General features: G+C 40.6%; 1 protein-coding gene across 1 annotated transcript; it reads right to left on the bottom strand.

The window, feature by feature from the left end:
• LOC109821130 (cation/H(+) antiporter 28-like) lies at positions 2,430-20,873 on the bottom strand. The gene is made up of 3 exons (XM_020387324.1): positions 19,863-20,873; positions 18,274-18,960; positions 2,430-2,795 (listed from the first exon to the last, which is right to left on the bottom strand). Exons 1-3 carry the CDS (start codon positions 20,871-20,873, stop codon positions 2,430-2,432), a joined length of 2,064 nt encoding a protein of 687 aa, XP_020242913.1.

Below are 21,318 nucleotides of genomic sequence, written 5' to 3'. Positions count from 1 at the left end.
CCATGATTTAGTACGTCCGCTCTAAATCAGGAAAATTACATAGTGGAATTCTTTCATGGAAACCAAAAGCTTCGCCATCATCTAGACCACTAGTGTACCCAAAATGACGATCATGAGAGAGCAGCACATTGGGGAAAAGCACTGCAAAACAAAAAGCAGGAGTTAGTAGCTGAAGCAAGTTACTGATATAAGTCCAAAAGACTAATTTCAAACACAGAGGTCAAAACACCCGCATTTTAGATCTCGAATGTAGAAGTCAACACCCGTGTTTCAAACACAAAAGTCAAGACCCGTGTTTTCAATCTCAAATGTAGGGGATCAAGATCCGTGTTGTCAGCCTTAAACGCAAACGCCAAAATTTTTGTTCTAATCTTAAAACGCAGAGATCAACCTTGGGTTTTGTAATTAACACAGAGGTTTATCTCTGCGTTTTAATTAGAACAAGATGAACCATCTTCCTCATCATCATTGACTCAAAACCCATCTAGGGCTAAAAGAAACTCGTCGAAAAAAGTTATGGTATTCGTGCTTACTATATCAAATAGATGCACGCAGTGGTAGGCAACAACGACGTGACCGTGGAAGTAAGAACATTGCCAGTGTCCTTAGCCGGCAACATTTCCAAAGTCGTTTCCATGACCTTCTTAGAGCCAGAGCTCATCCTTCTTAGTGCCATTGATGTCGACGGTCAGAGAAGACAAAAGTCGTTGAGGAGTTTTTTTTTTAAATAACGAGAGCTCTCGTTCAAGAAAGCAAGAAGAAAATAAGAAAGAATCGAATGACTCTTGATTTGACCGCTGAGGTCTATTTATAATAGTAGCCAAGCTGTTAAGGTGGCACATGATTCTAAGGAAGAATCCCAACCATCTAAAACGCAATCTGAACATTAATTGATAAAGTCGATTCGACTTTAAAGCCCAACGCAGAACCCACATCTGCGTTCAAATTTCAAACGCTAGGTCCAGACCCACGTTGTAAGAGTTCCTAACATAGAGTTTAACTCTGCATTTCGAACCCTAAACGCAGAGGCTACCTTTGCGTTCTAATTATTCCAAATGAAGGGTTCACCCTTGTGTTTTCAAACATGACACTTATTCTCCAAGGTCATGTATCATGAACCCTTTTAACGGAGTGTTGTTAAAACCTCTGTACATCCACAGTAGGGTCTAAACTATATCAGCCAACAAAATTTCCTATTGTCATTAAGTTAGCATTACACTTATGACGACCATCATCCCCACAGAGGTTGAATTTAGCTTGCATTACCTCCGATGTGACAATAATTCCTCTGTTAAAATTAACTTATTGACTCTCACCAACAGAGCGATAAGGCCCTAAAATAGCTCAAAATACAATCAATTTACTAACTCTCCTAGACAGAGTAATAAATAGCTAATTTATCGACTCCCTTCAACGGAGTGATAAGTTTCCCGAATCTTGTTCAAATCACAAGTACCAAAATTCATCGCCTCTGATGATAAACTCATTTAGCAATTCTCCCCAGTGAGACACTAATTCTCAAAATCTTTTTCAAGTCACAAGTACACAAATTCGTGTCACATTAACATTATACCTCTGAAAATCTTTCCTGTTACTTTAACATTACACCTGTGATAATTAACTTATCGACTCTCCCTAATAGAGTGATAGGTCCTCAAAGTTGCTCTGATCGCAACAAGCTCTAGTTATATTAATATCACACCTCTGACAATCATTCCTATCATGTTAACATTACACCTCTGACAATCATTCCTATCATGTTAATATCATACCTTTAACAATCAACTTATCAATCCTCTTTAATAGGATGATAGGTCTACAAATCTCTACTATGTTAACACTATACCTCTGATAGTTAAACCCCCTTTGAACCTAGTTATTCTTTTGCATAAGAGTAACAAGTATTCATAAAATCCTTAGCAGATTGAACTTTTCTAGAATTACCCTGAGTGGTAATAAAGGAAAGAAAATTTCTGAATTTCACTCTAAGTGAAAATTCATGCCACGTTAATATTACACCTCTGGCGCTTACAAGTTTCTTTCAGTGTTTCAAGTGAAAACGCAATACAGGAAGAAATGAACTTGTTAATTCTTTTCATGAGAATGATAATCGCTAATACAACTCCAAGGGTTTGAAGATTTTTAAACAGAATATCAAGTCTGAGAGCCAATAAACGTCCACAGCAGATTGAAATTTTATAGAATTATCTTAAATGATAATAAAGAAAAGCGTTAAATCCACTTTATGTGGGAAATTATGCTCTGGCATTTTCAATTATATTTTTTTTCATTGTTTTAAGTTAGAATATAACACACAAAAGAAACTGTGAAAAGCTAAAATAGTTTCACTTTTTATTCAAAATCAAAAGGAAGTGATACAAGATAATATTGTTCTTGTTAAAAGAATGATAAAAAAAATTTATTAAAGTTCAAGGCTCCATCAAGGGAATAGGTGCGAGCTGGGACTTGATATCGGAGAGCTTCTCCTCATGGGCAGCTCGTACCGTCTCTTCAGCTCTTCTCCAGAGCTCATCTTCCTTGGGCACCGCAGCAGCAGCTTCTTTCTTAGCCTTTTCAAGAGCCTGGACTTCTTTATGATAATTCATAAGAGTTTCTGTAGCATGGAGGCTGAGTATGGTCGTGATAGCTTCATCTTGAGTAAATTGAGCCTTCTGCCGGACTAATTCTGCTTGTAAGTGAACAATGGCCTTTTTAGTTTGTCTGATCCTTGATCGAGCAACCTCTAAAGTAGTCGTTGAAATAGTCAGCTCCTCTTGCTTTTGAATACTTTGCTTCTGCAAATGTATGACTCGGAGTTCTTTCTCAGCTAAGCCCTACTGAACTATTTCATACCGTTTCGCTTCTTCAGTCTGGATATTAACAAAATTTGATGTAATTTGAGCTCTAATATCCACATGCCCCAAGTCCTCTAAAGCTTTTAGTTTCTCGTCTAAGTGAGTGACGACCTCTGAGCAACGTTCAACACAGTGAACGTCACCCACGTAATTGACGCCACTCAGACTATTTGTGAAAAGAGGCCTGAAAGACTCAAAGGTTCCGCGACCGGCAATGACAAACTCAACTACCTAGGCATCTAAAAATACATATAGGTATCTGCATACAGCTCGAGACAAAGAGAAGGCTACGAGCCACCAATTGGACAAAATACCATGTGTGATTCGCACACACCATGTGTGGCTCGGCTATTAGAATTTGTAGGTTTCTTCTCCAGCTTTTTAATGCATCTTGAATCACCTCATTCCAAGATCGGACGAGAGAGTTAGAGCCAAAATACCTAAGGATGTACGAACTAGATCACAAGCCTGCGAGTCACCAAATGGTGACTCGCACCATGCGAGTCACCAAATGGTGACTCGCATAAAGAAGTAACATTTCGGCTATGTTGTGATTTGATTCTGAAGAAATTCAAAACATAAAAGTTTTAGGTCTTTTCGTTAGCTTTCCAACGCATATTAAATCACATCATTCTGAGATAGGACGAGAGACTTTGAGCTAAAATACTCAAGAAAAGACGAACTGACTCGTAAGGCTGCGAGTCACCAAATGGTGACTCGCACCCATGTGAGTCACCAAATGGTGACTCGCACAAAGAAGTAAAATTTCGACCATGTTGTGATTTGATTCTGAAGAAACCCAAAACACAAAAATTGTAAGTTTTTTCGTCATCTTTCTAACGCATCCTGAATCACCTCATTACGAGATCAGATGAGAGAGTTAGAGTTAAAATACTCAAGGTAGTACAAACTAGCTCGCAAGGCTCCGAGTCACCAAATGGTGACTTGCACACCTTCGAGTCACTACGACCATCTGGGCCTACCAAAACCTCCCAAATGTGGATTTCGATGTTTTTAAGGATTCTTTTATTCTAGGACCTCCCCAACTGTTCTGAAGCTATCCTTAAGTGTGCCTGGGCGGTTATCAACTGCAGATGATGTCAAAACACTTGATCTTATCAGAAGACGCTGCGTCAAAAGCCTATAAATAGAAGTCCAGAACCCTCATTTAAAAGGATCTAAAATCTGAGGGTGAGGTGCTGTCCAATTGAACAGTAGATCATGAATTTCAAAGGAGAATCGGCAGATCTTGGTGAACTTTTTCATAAAGAAAATGCTTTCGAAAGATCTGAGATTCTCTCCCCCTCCTTCCTCCGGATTAAACTTTGTTTTGATCTTGAAAAGAGCCACAATCCCGTTTGGTCATGATTGTCACTGCTGTGATTGTTTCCTTCGTGAAACAAGAGTATTAATCAAATTTGTCAATCGGATCTGATCCGCGACTGTCCACGGACTAACGCGTTCCCAGCACAGGCAAAGATCCCACACAAAGCAGCGAGTGATAAATGTCCTCTGCATTTTGTTTGATAAAGTTATAATCTTATTTTTCATTATAAGAAGATCTTATAAAAAGATCAACTTTTATTTGTTTTCTTCGAACTTGTAATCGATAAACGGTGTAACAGGTTTGATCACAATGAAAGCAACTTTTGACAGAAACAAACTGGCGACCATAGTGGGAGTCAACAGTCTCACTGCGGAGACTGTTGTATTGCAACCTCAGATCCGGATCCTAGTTGATGAAGAGGTCAAATACGAGTTCGAGCAACAGAAGTTCGAAGAATATCTATCGTCGTCCTCCTCCAGATCCTCTGCTCCTCGCAAGCGCAAGATCAACGCCTCCGTTGCTGCAATAGCTGCACCTCGAAACGCCCTTCCGACCTCAAATGAAGTCAGAGTTACAGATCTGAACTCTTCCTCAATCAAGGAGTTGAGTAATGAATGCGTGCCAACTTTATCGAAAAGAGCTCGCCAAAGGAAGCACCAACGCCTCGCGCGCCAATTCGCCAAAGCATTGGAGCCTGTTGACGGGATCTTCTATGAGGCGGATATGAAACTCATAAGGCACCGAGTGTCCCAGCAGCAAACAGATGTCCTCTCATTCAAACCAACAGCGGATGATTGGATCCAAGTCAAACGGGCCCGCTTAACCCTCGAGGAGCGCATTCAGAAGTGTCGCGCCTTGATTGCGCACGCATGGATTCTCATGTAAGAAGCACAGAAGCTGAGGCAAAAATAGGTGATCAAGAAGCCACCGGAACCACGCCAAGTCTGGAAACCAAAGTCCAAAACGGCGTCGATAAAAAGTCAAATAGCACCCGAAACTGCCGGAATGTGTGAACCACCATCTGGTGGCTCGGCCAGAACCGAGCCACCAAATGGTGGCTTGGCCCAAGCCGAGCCACCAAGTGGTGGTTCGCACCGGTTCGTACCCGGTTTAGTTCGGTTCGCACCTGGTTCATCTCCCGCAATCCCGTTTAAGCTTCCGACAGCCCCTATTTCTGTCCCAATGCATCACACACCTCCAGTAGAGCCCCACGGCGGCGTGAACTTGTCCTAAGTCAAGATGAGGATGACAGATCGCCTGGGTCCTTTACACGTAGATTGAGGCAAAGTTCCGATCAAAGAACGTTTGGGTCCGGTGACTGAACCCCAAGCAACTCATCGAGCTGGGGGTCGCACTCGTCCTTGCAATAAGTCTGAGTTTTCTCATAAAGGGAAATTTTTGGTAACCGACTGCATCGGACTGTGAGTCAAAGTCCAAAAGCCCATTGAGGTCCCGCGCTCACAAAGGCGTAACTCCAAACGTGTGACTCTCGAAGATGCTAACAAAGCACTATATCCCCAGAATGAAATGTATTCATCTGATGATGATAACGTTATATCTGGGAAGTTATGTCGGCACATGATAGGTTGCTCCGGCAATCATGCCGATGAGTTGTACTATCGGGCTGGGGGTACGAACAAATCTCAAAAGAGAAGTGCCCGGGAGACGGACTTTCATTATCCGTGTACCAAACTAATCAAGATAGTATTATCAGCGTGTAGCTGCCCCAAGACCGCTTTGCAGAGAGTCTCGGTATTCGAGAGGATCTCCACTAAAGCATTAAAGCCCAAATCAAGGCGTTTTCGTAAAAGACGATCAGTTGTTCAAGATGACAAACTCCCAGCAATCACTATCAACGTGGTCGATAAGGGGAAGTCTCCGATTAGTTCAAATAGCTCCAACCCTAATTTCTCTCCAGGAAGAAGAGTCAATTCGGGGATAGCCCAACTAATATCTCGGCTCCAGTTAGAAGTCATCGGGCCTGAACAACCCGCGGTCACCACCAGCATGGTTGATAAGGAAAAATCGACTCGAACCTCAAGTTCAGACCCCCTCATTTCACATCGTCTGACTCGGCTACACGCAGGAACTACTAGACATAGGGACTATCTGAGGATGAATTGAGGACTATCCTCAGACGATGAAGCGTCAGACGCTTGCTCGGTAGTCGCTTCAGAGGCTACTGTATCCAGTCCCGGAAAATCCCGTGAAGTGTTTATGATTAACACCAAGGAAGTAACCAAAATGGTTGAGGATGCTCTAGCCAAGCAGAAGAAAGCATTCAAAATCGAAATGGAAATGGCTATGCATGAGATGAGACAAATGCACGACCAACAGATCCGAGCCTTATCGAATCAGATAGTTGAATCCAGTCGTCATAGCGATGTCAGCCAAGCAGCTAGCGATTCAGATGTGGATGAACACATCAATGCTGATAACCCCTCTATTGACCAAAATGCTGGGGGTGGTCCCACCAATGATAACAACAATGGGGATGGCATGTTGTTCCTCTCAGAAATCGTCTGAAGCATGATACATACGAGGACGAAAAGATAAAGGATCTCGAGAGCAAAATTGACGCTTTGATGTCTGCTCAAGAGGTGAAGAAGACTGGGATTCCGTGTCCTTACCCAAGAGAGTGGGATTCGATCCCGTATCCGGCAAAGTTTAATCTAATCAACTTCACGCCATTCGACGGAATGGGATAGCCCACTCAACATTTGATCTACTTCAAATACCACTTGGGCATGATTTCTGGCAATGAAGTCTTGATGGTTCGGTCATTCTTTGGCACCCTCCGTGGGCCTGCTTTCGATTGCTACCGCCATCTCAAGCCTGGAAACATCAACAGCTAGGACGATATGGAGAGCTCATTCCTCAACAACTTCTTTGATGATGACGCCGAGATATCCATTAGGACACTCTTTGAGGAGAAACAAAAGGATGGGAAAACAGTCACCGACTTTGTCAAACGCTTCCGGAGCAAGGCGATAAATTGCCGAGATCCGATCACTGAGGAATTCATCCTATAAACTTGCCACAACAACCTCTTTTTGGATGTGTTGGGAGTTATGGGATTAAACCCGTCCAAGACATGAAAAGACTTGAAGGTGCGCGGCGAACAAGCCAAACGATTCCTCAGAAGGAAGAAGAGCGAAAGAAGACAGCAGTCAATGCATGTGGTTGCTGCTGATAAAAATCTGGCGTTACAACAACAACCTCAAAAGCAGCAAAGGACTCCAGATCTGAGACTCCAAAAAGAGTATTGTTTCAAGGATGAGGAAGTTCCAGATATTTTTGAATACCTCTTGAATAACGGCGAGATTGAGCTACCACCTATTAAAGATCAGGATGGAGCTAAGAGGATTACGGACCCAAACTACTGTACGTACCACAGGAGAGTTCTCCATCCTACTGAGGTTTGTTTCGGTCTAAAGAACAAGATTCAAGCCTTAATCGACTCTGGCGCCATAAAGCTAGAATAAGCCGAATGACGGTGCATCACTCCGAAGAGTATACGAGTATAAACTGCTTCTCAATACTCCGACAAGTATAAGAGTATAAACTGCTCCTTTTGACACTCTGAAGAGTATATGAGTATAAACTGCTTCTCAACACTCCGAAGAGTATATAAGTATAAACTGCTTCTTAATACTCCGACAAGTATAAGAGTATAAACTGCTCCTTTCGACACTCCGAAGAGTATACGAGTATAAACTACTTCTCAATACTCCGACAAGTATAAGAGTATAAACTGCTCCTTTTGACACTCCGAAGAGTATACGAGTATAAACTGCTTCTCAATACTCTGATAAGTATAAGAGTATAAACTGCTCCTTTCAACACTCCGAAGAGTATACGAGTATAAACTGCTTCTCAATACTCTAATAGGTATATGAGTCTAAACTGTTTCCTTTCTTTCACTCCGAAGAGTATACGAGTATAAACTGCTTCTCAGCACTCCGAAGAGTATACGAGTATAAACTGCTTCTCATCACTCCGAAGAGTATACGAGTATAAATTCTCAGCACTCCGAAGAGTATACGAGTATAAACTGCTTCTCATCACTCCGAAGAGTATACGAGTATAAACTGCTTCTCAATACTCCAACAAGTATATGAGTCTAAATTGTTTCCTTTCTTTTACGGGAAGTTTCTAGAGAATCTTATATTCTTAAGGATAACGCGAACATGCGACTGAGGACAATGTGCTCCTCATTGGATCTAATTTCGCAAAAAAAGTTGGGGGTAGATAATTCATGTAATGGGAAGTTCCTGGAAGAATGTTACATGTAATATTCTTAGAGATAATCCGGTCATTACAAACAAAGTGATAAACACTAAACTCCCGCTGATAAAGTCCTGACATCGAAAACCCCCACTGAGTGATTCGTACAAGTCAATACTCCCACTGTGATTTATACTTTCACTCCCATCTTGGTCAAACCTTTAAACAGTTAGGACCACAACCAAAATCCCCTCTCGATTCCTTTCATGAACGAGAGGTCCACAAATTGAATGATCAAACCTTTAAACAGTTAGGGTTATCTCAAATTCCCATCTTGGTCAAACCTTTAAGCAGTTAGGACCACAACCAAAATCCCCTCTCAATTCCTTCCATGAACGAGAGGTCCATAAATTGAACGATCAAACCTTTAAACAGTTAGGGTCGTCTCAAATTCCCATCCTGGTCAAACATTTAAACAGATAGGACCACAACTAAAATCCCCTCTCAATTCCTTCCATGAACGAGAGGTCCATAAATTGAACGATCAAACCTTTAAACAGTTAAGGTTGTCTGAAATTCCCATCCTGGTCAAACCTTTAAATAGTTAGGACCACAATCAAAATCCCCTCTCGATTCCTTCCATGAACGAGAGGTCCACAAATTGAACGATCAAACTGATAATCACATTTTATTACAATTTTATACCATCATTATCTATTTTTTATGAATAAATATACCACTAATAATTGTTTTTATCTTTTAATTGCAGGTTAATGAAGAATAAATCTCAAACTCTCATCTCTCAACAAAGACCCCTTGATTTAACACCAAAGCCCAAAGCCAAAAGCAAAAGAATGAAGCCCATGAAGCCAAATAATTTTTTTCAATATTAAATGAAGCATTGAAGCCCAAAATGTCAAGAAAATGTCCAAAAGTCCAAGCCCAAAAGCCCAAGAAAAATAAATATACCATCAAGGAACAAATGAAGAAGTTTTGTGAAAAAGGAAACAAATCATGCAATCTGGATATCTCGGTAATATTTAGTATTTTGGCCATATCTCTCTCGTATCAACTCGGAATTGGCTGAATAAATATTCTCTGGAAAGCTAAGAACGAGATCTATAACTTTTGTATTTATAACATCTCTGAAATCGGAACTTATCATGGACAAATATTCGTACAAAGAAGCACGATCTGAATTTCTCTGCTGGAGAAGTAATTATGGGAAGAATTTAAAGATTAATGAAGAATAAAGCTCAAGATCTCTTCTTTCAGCAAAATCTCATTGAATTAATGAAGAAAACAAGCAAAAGGCTCAATAATTCAAGCCCAAAAGCTCAAAGGCTAAAAATGATTCCTTAGGGCTTAAGTCTTCATCCAAGGGCTCTCATTCATTGTTGTTTACTATAAATAGGGGTAGAGAGTGAGGGGTTAAGGGGGTGAAAATTTTTGTAACTCTTTTTGGAGAGGAGGGCTACTCTTAATTGAGAAGGTCTTCTAAATTTGTAACTTTTTGTTACAATTAATAAAATAATTTTTTCGCCATTTTAAATTTTTCTCTTCTTCTCTTTGTTGGATGATGAAGATGAAGATGAAGATGGAGATTAATTTGAAGGTTTGTTTTTTCTTATTCCTCTTTTATTGCTTATTAGTTTAGATTTATTTTCATGCTTGTAATTAGATTTTATTTTTTTGTTTAAATAGCCAAGAGGCTAGAACCCTCTTGCCTTAAATTTATTTCATGCTCATAGATTAGATTTATTTCATGCTTATAGAGTAGATTTATTTTCTTACATTTAATTCTTGCAATTTATTTTATAGTTTAGATTTTATAATTTATTTTTTAGTTAGATTTTAATTTTTTGCACTATTCACCTTGAGGCTAGAACCTTCTTAGGTTTAGTTTTTCTTTTTATTTACTTTTACTTTCGATTCTATCTATGAACGAGAGGTCTATAAATAGAACGATCAAATCTTTAAACAGTTAGGGTCTCCTCAAACTCCCACTTTGTCAAACCTTCCTACAGTTAGGGCCAAAACCACAATTCACTCTCGATAAACGAAAAATTCATCTTTAGTTCGGTAATCAAACCTTTCGACAGTTAGGATTATCCGAATCTTTCTGATTCTCAGACTGGAGATCCCACTCTTAGTTTCACCTTTCCAGATTCTGTGGGTGGAGATCTCACCTCGAGTTTCCTTCGCAACTAGAGATAGAATATAAAATTCTTCCTCTTTAGTTTTGGGAGATATAATATAAAATTCTTCCTCTCCCGTTTTGGGTCCGTCTTTACCGTAAACAAGACATGGGGACAGAATATAAAATTCTTCCTCTTTAGTTTTGGGAGATAGAATATAAAATTCTTCCTCTCTCTCATTTTGGGTCCGTCTTTACCGTAAACAATGTTGGACCTTAGAGGGGGGGTTATTAGGGTCTTAAGGCTAATAATAGTGCAATAAAAATTGAGACAAGCAACAAACCACAAAATAAACAACAGTAGAAATAGAGATAGAGTTAGGAATCGTTATCCTTGTGACACACGATGTGTTAACGATGTTCGGTCTGCTGACCTACGTCCCCGCTCCCCACTCTCGAGGAGAAATCCACTACACAACCCGGTTTGGAAGCCGGAACTTCTTCTACACAACGATCTCCTCACGATCTCACAACTACATAGTTGATCTCCACTAGATCATACTCCCACACAATTGATCTTCACAAGATCAAGCTCTCAAACAGTAGCAATGGTGTAAAAGCTCTCTCTTTACAAGTCTCTATGGCAAAGAGAAATATTAAACTTAAGCTGGGATGTGAACTTGAGAAAACACAAAAAACAGGTTTTGAAAATTTTGGCTCTCAGTAAACAAAATCTTTGGTTTTTCAAAAGCTTGGGACACTTGAGGAAGAAGGAGTGTATGAGTTTAAATAGGAGAAACCAGCTATTTAAACCCATACCCTAATCCCCCAAATCCAGGAAAATAATCAGCGCTGAGATTGTGTACAATCGACGCTGAGAATTGTACCAGAAGACCGTTTGAATTAAGCGGCGGTCGACCGCGAGACAGCTCAGAAACTGAGAAAAGGTCCAGAGACTTCTGCGGTCGACCGTGGAAATCTCGAGCTCACGGTCGATCGTGGTGATCGACCGTGAAAGTTTCTGCTGCCCACTGACGAATGAACTCAAGCGCGGTCGACCGTGGCGGTCGACCGCGAACTGATACATACAGAAACACTGTTTTTGACTTCCTTGAAAAATCTGTAAAATATTTATTTGACTTCTAAAAATTGTGAAATTTTGTAAAATATTTTTAACACTAAAAACAAATTGTTTGGAAAAAGAATTTTGTGAATAGGTCCTTATACTTGTGAAAATAGTATTTTGTGAAATCGCTCAAAACTATAAGTATGAAAACGTGTGTGTGATATCCCAATAGCTTCAATTTAAGTCTAAACTACTTGCCTACATTTTAGCACTAGAGAGAAAATAAAAACTAGCTAATATCCTCACGTAGAATACAATTCTTTGAGTCTTGATATAGCTTGAGTTGGATGAAGCTTCTTATTGCATTTTGTGTTCTTGAATGAACGTTGCTTCATCATTATGCCTCCTCATCCTTTGGATATCATCGTTGTAGCATATATTCCATCCAATCCTCCATAGATGGCACTAACAAGCTTGATATACGTATTCACTACATTTTTACTCAACAAGCCATTAGTACCGATAATGGTGGTTGTAAAACATCATCAAAACATAAGGGCTAACAATCTCCCCCTTTTTGATGATGACAACCAACCATTATATAAGAGCAAAATAAATATCTATTTGCAGCTTGCATTTGTTGGCATGAAAGTCATCTGATTGTAACTTTTATCGTTGAAGCTTGATAGGGATCGGCTATCTATTGTGATTTTTAGACAGCCTACAAACGTGATTTTCGCATTCCCATTGAGTCGGTTGGACTCCTAAAATGTAGGTCTCACCTCTGTGTTTCAGCTTTTAAACGCAGGTTTCACCTCTGCGTTTTAGTTTTTAAACACAATGTTTAATCCTGCATTTCAACTTCTAAATGCAAAGGACCAATTCTACGTTTTAGCTTTCAGATGTCAGTTTTTCTCTGTTTAACCTTCCCGTCAAACTACCATTGCCATTAGGGTTATTGTACAAAGAAGCTAACAATGGCCATCAAGGTGACGAAAGCCAAGAAGAAACTGGCCTACGACAAGAAGCTATGCAGCCTCTTGAATGAGTATAGACAGATTCTAATCGCTGTCGCTAATAACACTGAATTGGATCACTCATGCAACTCTTCCTTTCAATGGCTTAACATTCCCACTAAGATTAACAAGGATATTATTAAAATTAATACCCTTGATGAGCTGATCAAGAAAAGAGACAGAGCGAGTCCTCTGAAATTATCATTTTGGCCAAATTTAGGCTACGCCTTGGGTGTTCATCAATACCTACAATGATCATTTTAGCCAAATTTGGACTGCGCCTTGGGTGTTCATCAATACCTATAAGGATTATTTTGGCCAAATTTAGGCTGCGTCTTGGGTGTTCATTAATACCTACACGGATCTTCTTAGCCAAATTTAGGCTGCGCCTTGGGTGTTCATCAATACCAACAAGGATCATTTTGGTCAGATTTGAGTTGCATCTCACTTATTCATCGAAATCTACGTATTCAACATCATAGCGGGTTGTTATTAATAACACCAAAATCCATACCTCACACGCATGGGAGATTTTGTCTCGATCCCTAATTGGAGATAAGTCGACGCCTAACACGCATTGTCAGGTAGTCCATTCCCGTAAAATTGACAAAGTCTATGTATTCGGCATCATAGAACTAAGTCTAAGAGAGTTTATTCTTTTAGCACAACGTTACATGTGGAACGGATTTAGACAATCCACATGCTAACCCGACTCAAACAGTAGTCAGTAAAGGCACAACAAATCCGTTGATGACTGAGGATTTGCTAAAAATCCTATTACATTACAGGTCACCCGCATACACGCTCGGTGCAGCAAATTTCTACAACCAAGTCCATGATGCCTTCGAAATAGATGTAGTGAACAATCATTAAACAAATTTTAGAATCCAAAGTATTCTGAAAATTCATTCCAGTCAATCGTGAACTTTTAAAAAACTTTGGAGGGGGTTCTGTAGGCTATCTAAAAAAATCACAATAAATAATTAATCCCCATCAAACACCGACAATGGAAGTTACAATCTGACGATTTTCACGTTAACAATTCAACAATGAAAGTTACAATCAAATGACTTTCACAGCAACAAATGAAGGCTACAGTTGGAAGATTTTCACGTAAATCGAGAAAGGTTACAATTCGATGACCTTCATGACAACCGATAAAAGTTCTGATTCAACAATCTTCACAAACAACTGCAGGAGTTACAATATGATGACTCCCATATTTCAAAGAGCTAAAACGAAGATTACAAAATGATGATTTTTTTAACGCTCTACAAAAGAAATTACAAGTCAACAATGTCTTTAATCCAAAATGCAGAACTCACCTCTACATTACAATAACTAAACGCAAGGTTCAGCCTTTCGTTCCCAGTTCAAAAACATAGCACAACCATTGTATTTTCTGCCCTGACGCAGATCTCAACTCTGCGTCCCAGAAATCTTTTTCTTCCCACGATTTGACTCATTCAAACACGAGTTGAACGGTTCCAAAAATTGTTTTCTTCCCACGATTTGAAGGATTTCTGCCCCACTTAGGAGTGGATTAAGGGGGTAGTTACACCCCTTAATCCTCCTATAAATATGAGCAAACTCAACTGAGTTCATCATCAGATTTTGGAGGATCTTTGATCAATCTTTTGGAGATCGACAACAGAGAGCTTGGAGCTTCGAAGCTTCCATCAACCTTGGCTTACAAACCGATTTTTAGTTAAATCAATCAACTCTTCCATAGAGTTTAAACTCATTTTGAGTTCTAAAACTCGTTAAGAGTTCCTTTCAAACTTGTAACGTAAGTTCGTCCAAGACTTCTAGTCAAGACGTGAAGACAACGTTCCACGAGGTGAAGCATTCAGATCATCAACGGAAGACAAACTCGACGCAAGCATTCGACGGAGGCATTCCATCGACACCAAGAAGAACCCAGTTTTAAACAAAAGAAAGGGTTTCCATCAATCCTTTATCTCTTTTGTAAATCGGGAATCCGATACAAGAAGATTGCAAATTTTTTTCTAAGTTTGTTAAAGAGAGATTACATTGAAAGAATTGTAATTGATTCTTTTCCTAAGTCTATTAGAGAGAATACTACAAATTCAATTCTCCATTTTTCTTCTTTATTTCCCCACCAAACATCTCCCTTCTTAGTTCCTCTCTGTCATAGTTAAATTCTTCACTTATAATCTTCTTCCTACATTGTTGCACTAGTACTGGATCAGGAAGTAGTATACCTTGAAACTTTTGAAGACATTGACCATTTTGTAGTAGGAGATATTGTATTTCTACCAATGTATGGATTTGCAATTACTTTTCTGTCACTTTCAAATTTGGGTAGTGTAGTAGATTAATTTGAGCTTAAGAATACCCATGATAGATGCACCCAATTATCTTTCCATAGTTTTTTTAGGATTGATAAATTCGCAAAATAATAAGATTTATGCAAATAAATGTCTCATTTGTCTCCTTGAGGAAATATAAGATGCTTGCTCTATGACGAATTGCCATTCATTATCATCATCTAACAATTTTAGAGCAGCGCATGTCGCTTTAAAGGTTTCATACTGAGTTCCATCTTTGATTTTTATTTCAGCATCGCTTGTAGGACCTCTCACTACATTTAGTAGTAAATGGAGATAAAATCTTTCACCAAAAGAAGGATTGGCATAAACCAACCGACCAACACTTCACCCCTTCTCTCGTGGTTTCAATCTTCTCTCATTTGTCTTTAATACAAATTTAGTTGGCAATTCAGCATGTGTAAGAGTTCTTGCCTCATGATAAAGTTCGTTTACTTCCATCCAGCCATTGAACTTTGTTTGCTTTGATTCAATGTCATTCAAAATGCCATTTAGATTATCACTATCTTTAAAAATAATTGATTCCTAATCTGCAAATGAAACCTCTCTACTGCTGGAGTTCTATAATGAATATTAAATTCAAATATCCTCCATAGTGCTTCTGATGCTGAGATATATCTACAATCAAGATAGTGTTGTATCTCATCTCTGTTTAATTCAGCATTCTCGCCATAGATGGTAGATATTGACCATTAATTATAGGAAGAGCTCATCGATGGTCAACAATCATCATCGATGACTCCAAAGAACTTTATATCATCAATGAACCTCTCAGACACCGATGGCGCCTCAACATCATTGATGATCGAAAGCCTCCATCGATGGTAAACACGATGATTAAGATTTCTTAGATTTAATCTCAGTCATTCGTTATTTATATATTCTTGAACTTCTACCACATTTGGAATATCTCTTTCTTGGCCTACTGGGGACTTTATATTAGAGAGAGAGAGAGAGAGGGAGGGAGGGAGGGAGAGAAGACTTCTAGGTTTTGATTTGTAAGAGATCAAGTTGAAGAATTTGACCTCTAGAGCCTTGACAAATTCTCACTTATCGCCCACAACATCTTTGGATCATTTCAGCGAGGAGGGTTGCCCATAGTTTTATTTTTTTTCCATTGTTCTTCATCAAGTTGTGTTTATATTCGTTGAAGGGCGGTTTGTTTAACAAAAGCACTATGAGATCGTTCTTTATTTTTTGAGCTTTAAATTATTTGTGTTGGTTTTATTTGGAACTTCTTTGATAGCGTACTTAAGTCTGTTGAATGAGGGTTAGGACTAGTTTAGGCTAGGTGTTATTAATTATAGAGAGGTAGGTTAAATGGCTGATTGTAGGTAGATTTGGGTTCGGTCTTGTAAGACTGCTAAATTGGGGTTGTGATTCAGAACTCTTTGCTTTCTGAGGAAGTTCCTTTTTGAGAAGAAAGAGTGGACATCGGATTGTTATCCAAACCACTCTAACATCTCGTGTGTTCCTGGTTGTTTATTTTTGGTGTTTAAGTATTTTGCTTTGTATTGTTTATCGCTTTTAATTTATATATTCTGATGCATATTCTGTGTTTTTAGCAAAAAATGATAAACAACATTGTTTGTTATTTATTATCTCCAAAATGGTTATCTTCATATAGCCCCCTAAATCTTTAATGTTTTGAAAATGGTCCCTTATATCATTGAAGTTGCTATTAGTTCCCAAGTCTTAAGCTCTTTCAAAATTATGTCCATCAAATAATTGAAATTACCATTATATCCCCTAATTCTCATGATTATTTTAGAAAAGCCAAGGAGAATTGGGAGATTCAGTAGCAGTTTTAATGATTTGATAAATTAATTTTAAAATAACTTATATAAGGATTGGATGTGGACTAGTAATGATCTCAATGATTGAGGGATTAATTTTAAACTATTAAGAGAGTGTTTGGGAAGGCTTATTTTTGAAGCTTATTAGTTATACTGGCTTTCAATGACTTTTCGCTTTTTTGATAAAAATACTATAAAAATTATTTGAGTAGAATAGTAATTTGCTTGGTCAAACCTAGCTTTTTTTAAGTGGGTTTATAAGCTAGTTTTTTAAAAGCTGGGCTATACCAGCTTTTCAAAATGATACTTAAAAAGCTAGTTTGACCAAAAAATAAGCCTCCCCAAATATCTTCTAAAAGATGTAGCTTCTTTATAAGAAAGTAATATGAATCACACAAATATAAGAAGGGAAAAAAGCTTTCGTGGTGGTGGTGGTGGTGGTGGTGGTTTTTCATGGAGAGAGGTGGGGCCAGGGGTGGGGGCGCAAGGCCCTCCAACCATCTATGGGGCTAAGCCACTACTCTGTCTAGCCCCAAAATTAGAAGGATTTGAGTCGATTTGTTCATCGGCCTCCTGCTTCAACGTCGTTTCCTTGTTTTTACCGGCGAGTGATGGTGATAAGCGGCGACTTCCTCCATTTTCACAATTACAACGTAAATTGGTAAAACCAAATTGAAAACTCTCAGAAATCTTGAAGCTTATGATTTTTTATTGATCTGGGGCAAATTCATTGTAATTGAGAAACTTTGACTTTTTTTCAGTTGTTCGGTTGTTTTGCTACATTAATATAATTATTAGAGTTGTTCGGATGTGATTATGTTTTGGTCTAATTCTAATTTGACGCACCATCTAATTTGCTTTGGTCTAATTCCAATTTGAAGCGCCTTGAACAAGCAAAAAAAAAAAATTTTTTTCTGGTAATAAGAATACGTGAGAGCACGAAACGAACGAGACGCTACATGGGCATAAATTCGTCACTAATAATAAAGTCAGAACGCGTGGCCTGATTCCGCTGCTGCACAACCAAGACGGAAGCGGTGGAGGGGAACAGACGCGAGAATGTCGCCGATGGGTCCCAACTCCGGGTACTCACACCACTTGAACCATCCCGCCGTCAACAGATTCTCTCCCGGTCCCCTGCCCTACGATGAGCAGCTCATCACGCCGACACTCCATCCTCGCCACTCTCCTTCACGCCCTCACCGCCTCCCCCGTTCATCACCATCTTCTCTCGGTATCTTCCACCCTCCATTCGTTCACGAATTCCTCCGTAGAACCTCGGCCCGAATACTCGTCTCCACCCCCATCGCCCACTCAATCTCCCTCTGCGCGTCGGGGGCCGGCAGCATTCCTGCCCCCGTCGCGCCACGCCTCCTTATTCTGTATCAGACGCGTACCACCAGCATCGAACCCGCCGGATGTGCGACATTATTTCCGCGCCACGCTAGGCCTCCCGTCATCCGCTCCTCCGATGTAACACATCCCCGAATTTCGTTACCTGCGCCTCGGACGTCGAGTGGTGTCTTCGCGCCGCGCCGAGCCCGCGATCGACTAGGGATCCCCGTCGAGAGGGGCGCTGGCGGAGGACGTTCTCTTGACTGACGGTCCTGAACCCGGGGTGTCCTTCGTCCAGCGACCCGTCGGGCTTGAGTCCCCTGTGGAAGGGGAGCAGGATGAGCACGGCGAGAGTGTCCTGCGCGCAGCAGCAGATGTTGTCGTGCATGTCGGAGAAGGAGGAGATAGCCAGGCTGCGGCTGACCGCGATACCTTCGCAGCCGTCCGTTTGAGATTTCAACTCCAGCCCGATCTCTTCTCTGAGCTCAATGACCTCGTCGTCGGCGACCGTAACCGAATCAGTTCCTTGCTTGTAAACTAGGGCTGCTCTCCTCGGTTCGGTGAGCTCGATCATGTCTACCGTGTAGACTAGGGTTCGTGAGTCTGAACCGGAGCGGATAAGCTCGATCAGGGTCATGGATGAGACTACGTTCTGGGGTTTTATAAGCCCGACGGTGATTCGAAGCTCGCTTGCTGAGTTGTACCATTGGAGACCCATTAGTCTTGCCTTTCCTCCTTTTACTTTTCGAACCTTTTTTATTATGAAGGAGATGGTGAAGGGAACATAGACGATGGAGGCTAGAACCGTCACCACGACCACTATAAATGAACCCTCCTTCATAAGGCCACGCTGTGCACAACAAGAAACATCCGACTTTGTGTGATTCAACAAAATAAATAAATAAATAAAGGATTGTCTATAATTTTTCTTTACTTTTAGGGGGATATTTCTATTTTTATTTTTTAGGAGAGTGTTTCTAATTTCGGAATTCTTAGGAATCATTTGTAATTTTTGGATATTTTATGGGGTTGTTTATAAATGTTGTATTTTTAAGGGGTTTTGTTGTAATTTTTAAATATTTGTTAGACTTGTTTGTACTATTTGAATTTTACAAGCGGTCTTGTGTAACTTTTAGATTTGTCAGGAGGTCCCTTGTTATTTTCAAAATTTTTACGGGGTTGCTTGTAATTTGAGCCTTGAGGGGTCAATTGCAATTTTTAGATTTCTATGGGGCTTTCTGTAGTTGTACATTTTCTAGAAGATTGTTTGTAGTTTTTATATATTACAGGAATTGCAATTTCTGGATTTCAATGGGTTGTTTTCGAGTTTTGAATGTATGACAGGATTTTTTTTTTTTTTTTTTAGTAATTTTCNNGATCATGGAGGTCCCCTTTGAAAGTTTTTAATTTTTTTTTTTTTTTTTTGAGAACATGTAATTTCAGAGTTTTCTTTTAGGGAAATATATTAATGGTTTTCAAATTTGGGGGGTTAATCTACAAATAGGGATAGTTAATTTGAGTGTTATATCTGCAACAAATCTTTTCTTCTCTTACCGTTACTACTAGCCTTGAGGGCATTTTCATCCTGGTAAAACTATGGGCAACGCCCGTATGGGGGGATAAAGTGCAATAGTCAATATATTTTTGGGTGCTTTCTAAAATTCCCAACTCATGGAGGGTTTAGTGTAAGTTATCCTACGTAACAATAATAATAATAATAATAATAAAGAAGCCTTGATACCAGAGTCTTACATCCAGAGCAAGTACGGAGAAGATGATATGAAAATGTCCCTTCATGTTGAGAGTCACAGAAAGGGTGATCGCTTCCAGCCAATGCAGGCCGTTACAAATGCAAGCGATCAGCGTTCCGATGAGCTTGCCGACCAGCGAAACTAGGTTGAGGATGGTCATCCTGGCAATGTCGGAGCCCAGCGATTCCCCTTGTTTGGGGACGGCGTAAGACTTGGTGGCGGACAGGGCAACGTAGGGTGGCAGGATATAGCTCGTCAGGATGTAACTGACCCTGCCGACGAGGTAGTTCGGCACGTGGCCGTGTCTCGGCAGCACTAAGCCGATCAAGAACGAGTTCACCCTGGCGTCGTAGTTGAATAACCAGGAAAGGTGGCACAATACTTGGGTGATCACAACGACTATAGTCATGTCCAGTCCCCTTATCTTCTTCCCCACAGGGTTCCTCTTGTTCGCCCACTTGATGAGGTACCAGAGCACGAACCGCCCGAAGATCAGCTCGGCTGCGACTGAAGCCGCGACGATCAGGATGTTGATCTTCCTGGAGGCGCGCCCGAAGATCAGCTCGGCTGCGACTGAAGCCGCGACGATCAGGATGTTGATCTTCCTGGAGGCGCGGAACAGCATGTTGATGGCCATGAAGGTGGTGCAGACCAAGTCGTTGGCCTGGCCGGAGCGGATGGCGAGGCGTCCGATGTCGGTCTGGCCGAGCTTGAGCTCGGTGATCATGCGGGTGATGATAGGGGAAGAGGCTGCGGTGAACATGAGGACGAAAGCTATCAGGGATCGCTCCCTGATGACCACCTTTTCCATTTGGTCCCTGAACACGCCCACGTGGTTGAGGGTGTAGTAGGAGAGGAAGAAGAGGGAGGAGGTCGAGCAGATGCCGGCGAAGGCGATCTTGGCCTCGGGTCCCGGAGGTTGAAGGATGGCGAGGGGCTCCATCTCGAGGCCGACGGAGAACATGTAGAGCGAGGACGAGAAGTGTTCGATCACTTCGAAACCGTCTGCCATTACAGGCCCAACCAGTTTCCTCAAGAAGGGAATGTGGCCGATGATCACTCCCACCTTCGCGCATTGCAGACATCGTGGTTACGCTCTTTTTTTCAAAAAAAAAAAAAAATCAGAAAGAAAGAAAGATGATGCGCGCGACTTACAACGAGCTCGGAGATGATGCGAGGCTGACGCGCGAACTTGCCGACGAGGGAATGCAAGAGTTTGGAGAAGAAGGTAACTAAGACGACGATGAAGCATGAATTTAAGAAGAAGCCGCGGGGAAGTACAGAAGATGCGTCGCAGTTTTCTTCTGCTGATCCTGCGGTTTCCATGGTCGCTGCGATGATGATCGGGGATCAATCAAGCTTAATTAGATTTATGTAGGTAGCGCGCGGTAGAGTAGCTGTCTGTTTGGATGCGTTTGAGACGGACAACCTTTTTTCTCGTGGCTGGGGGGGGGGAG

Source organism: Asparagus officinalis, chromosome 8 (assembly GCF_001876935.1).
Source record: "Asparagus officinalis chromosome 8, Aspof.V1, whole genome shotgun sequence".
Taxonomy (NCBI): Eukaryota; Viridiplantae; Streptophyta; class Magnoliopsida; order Asparagales; family Asparagaceae; genus Asparagus; species Asparagus officinalis.
The sequence above is the reverse complement of the archived record's forward strand: the minus strand, read 5'-3'. Positions and strand labels throughout refer to the sequence as shown.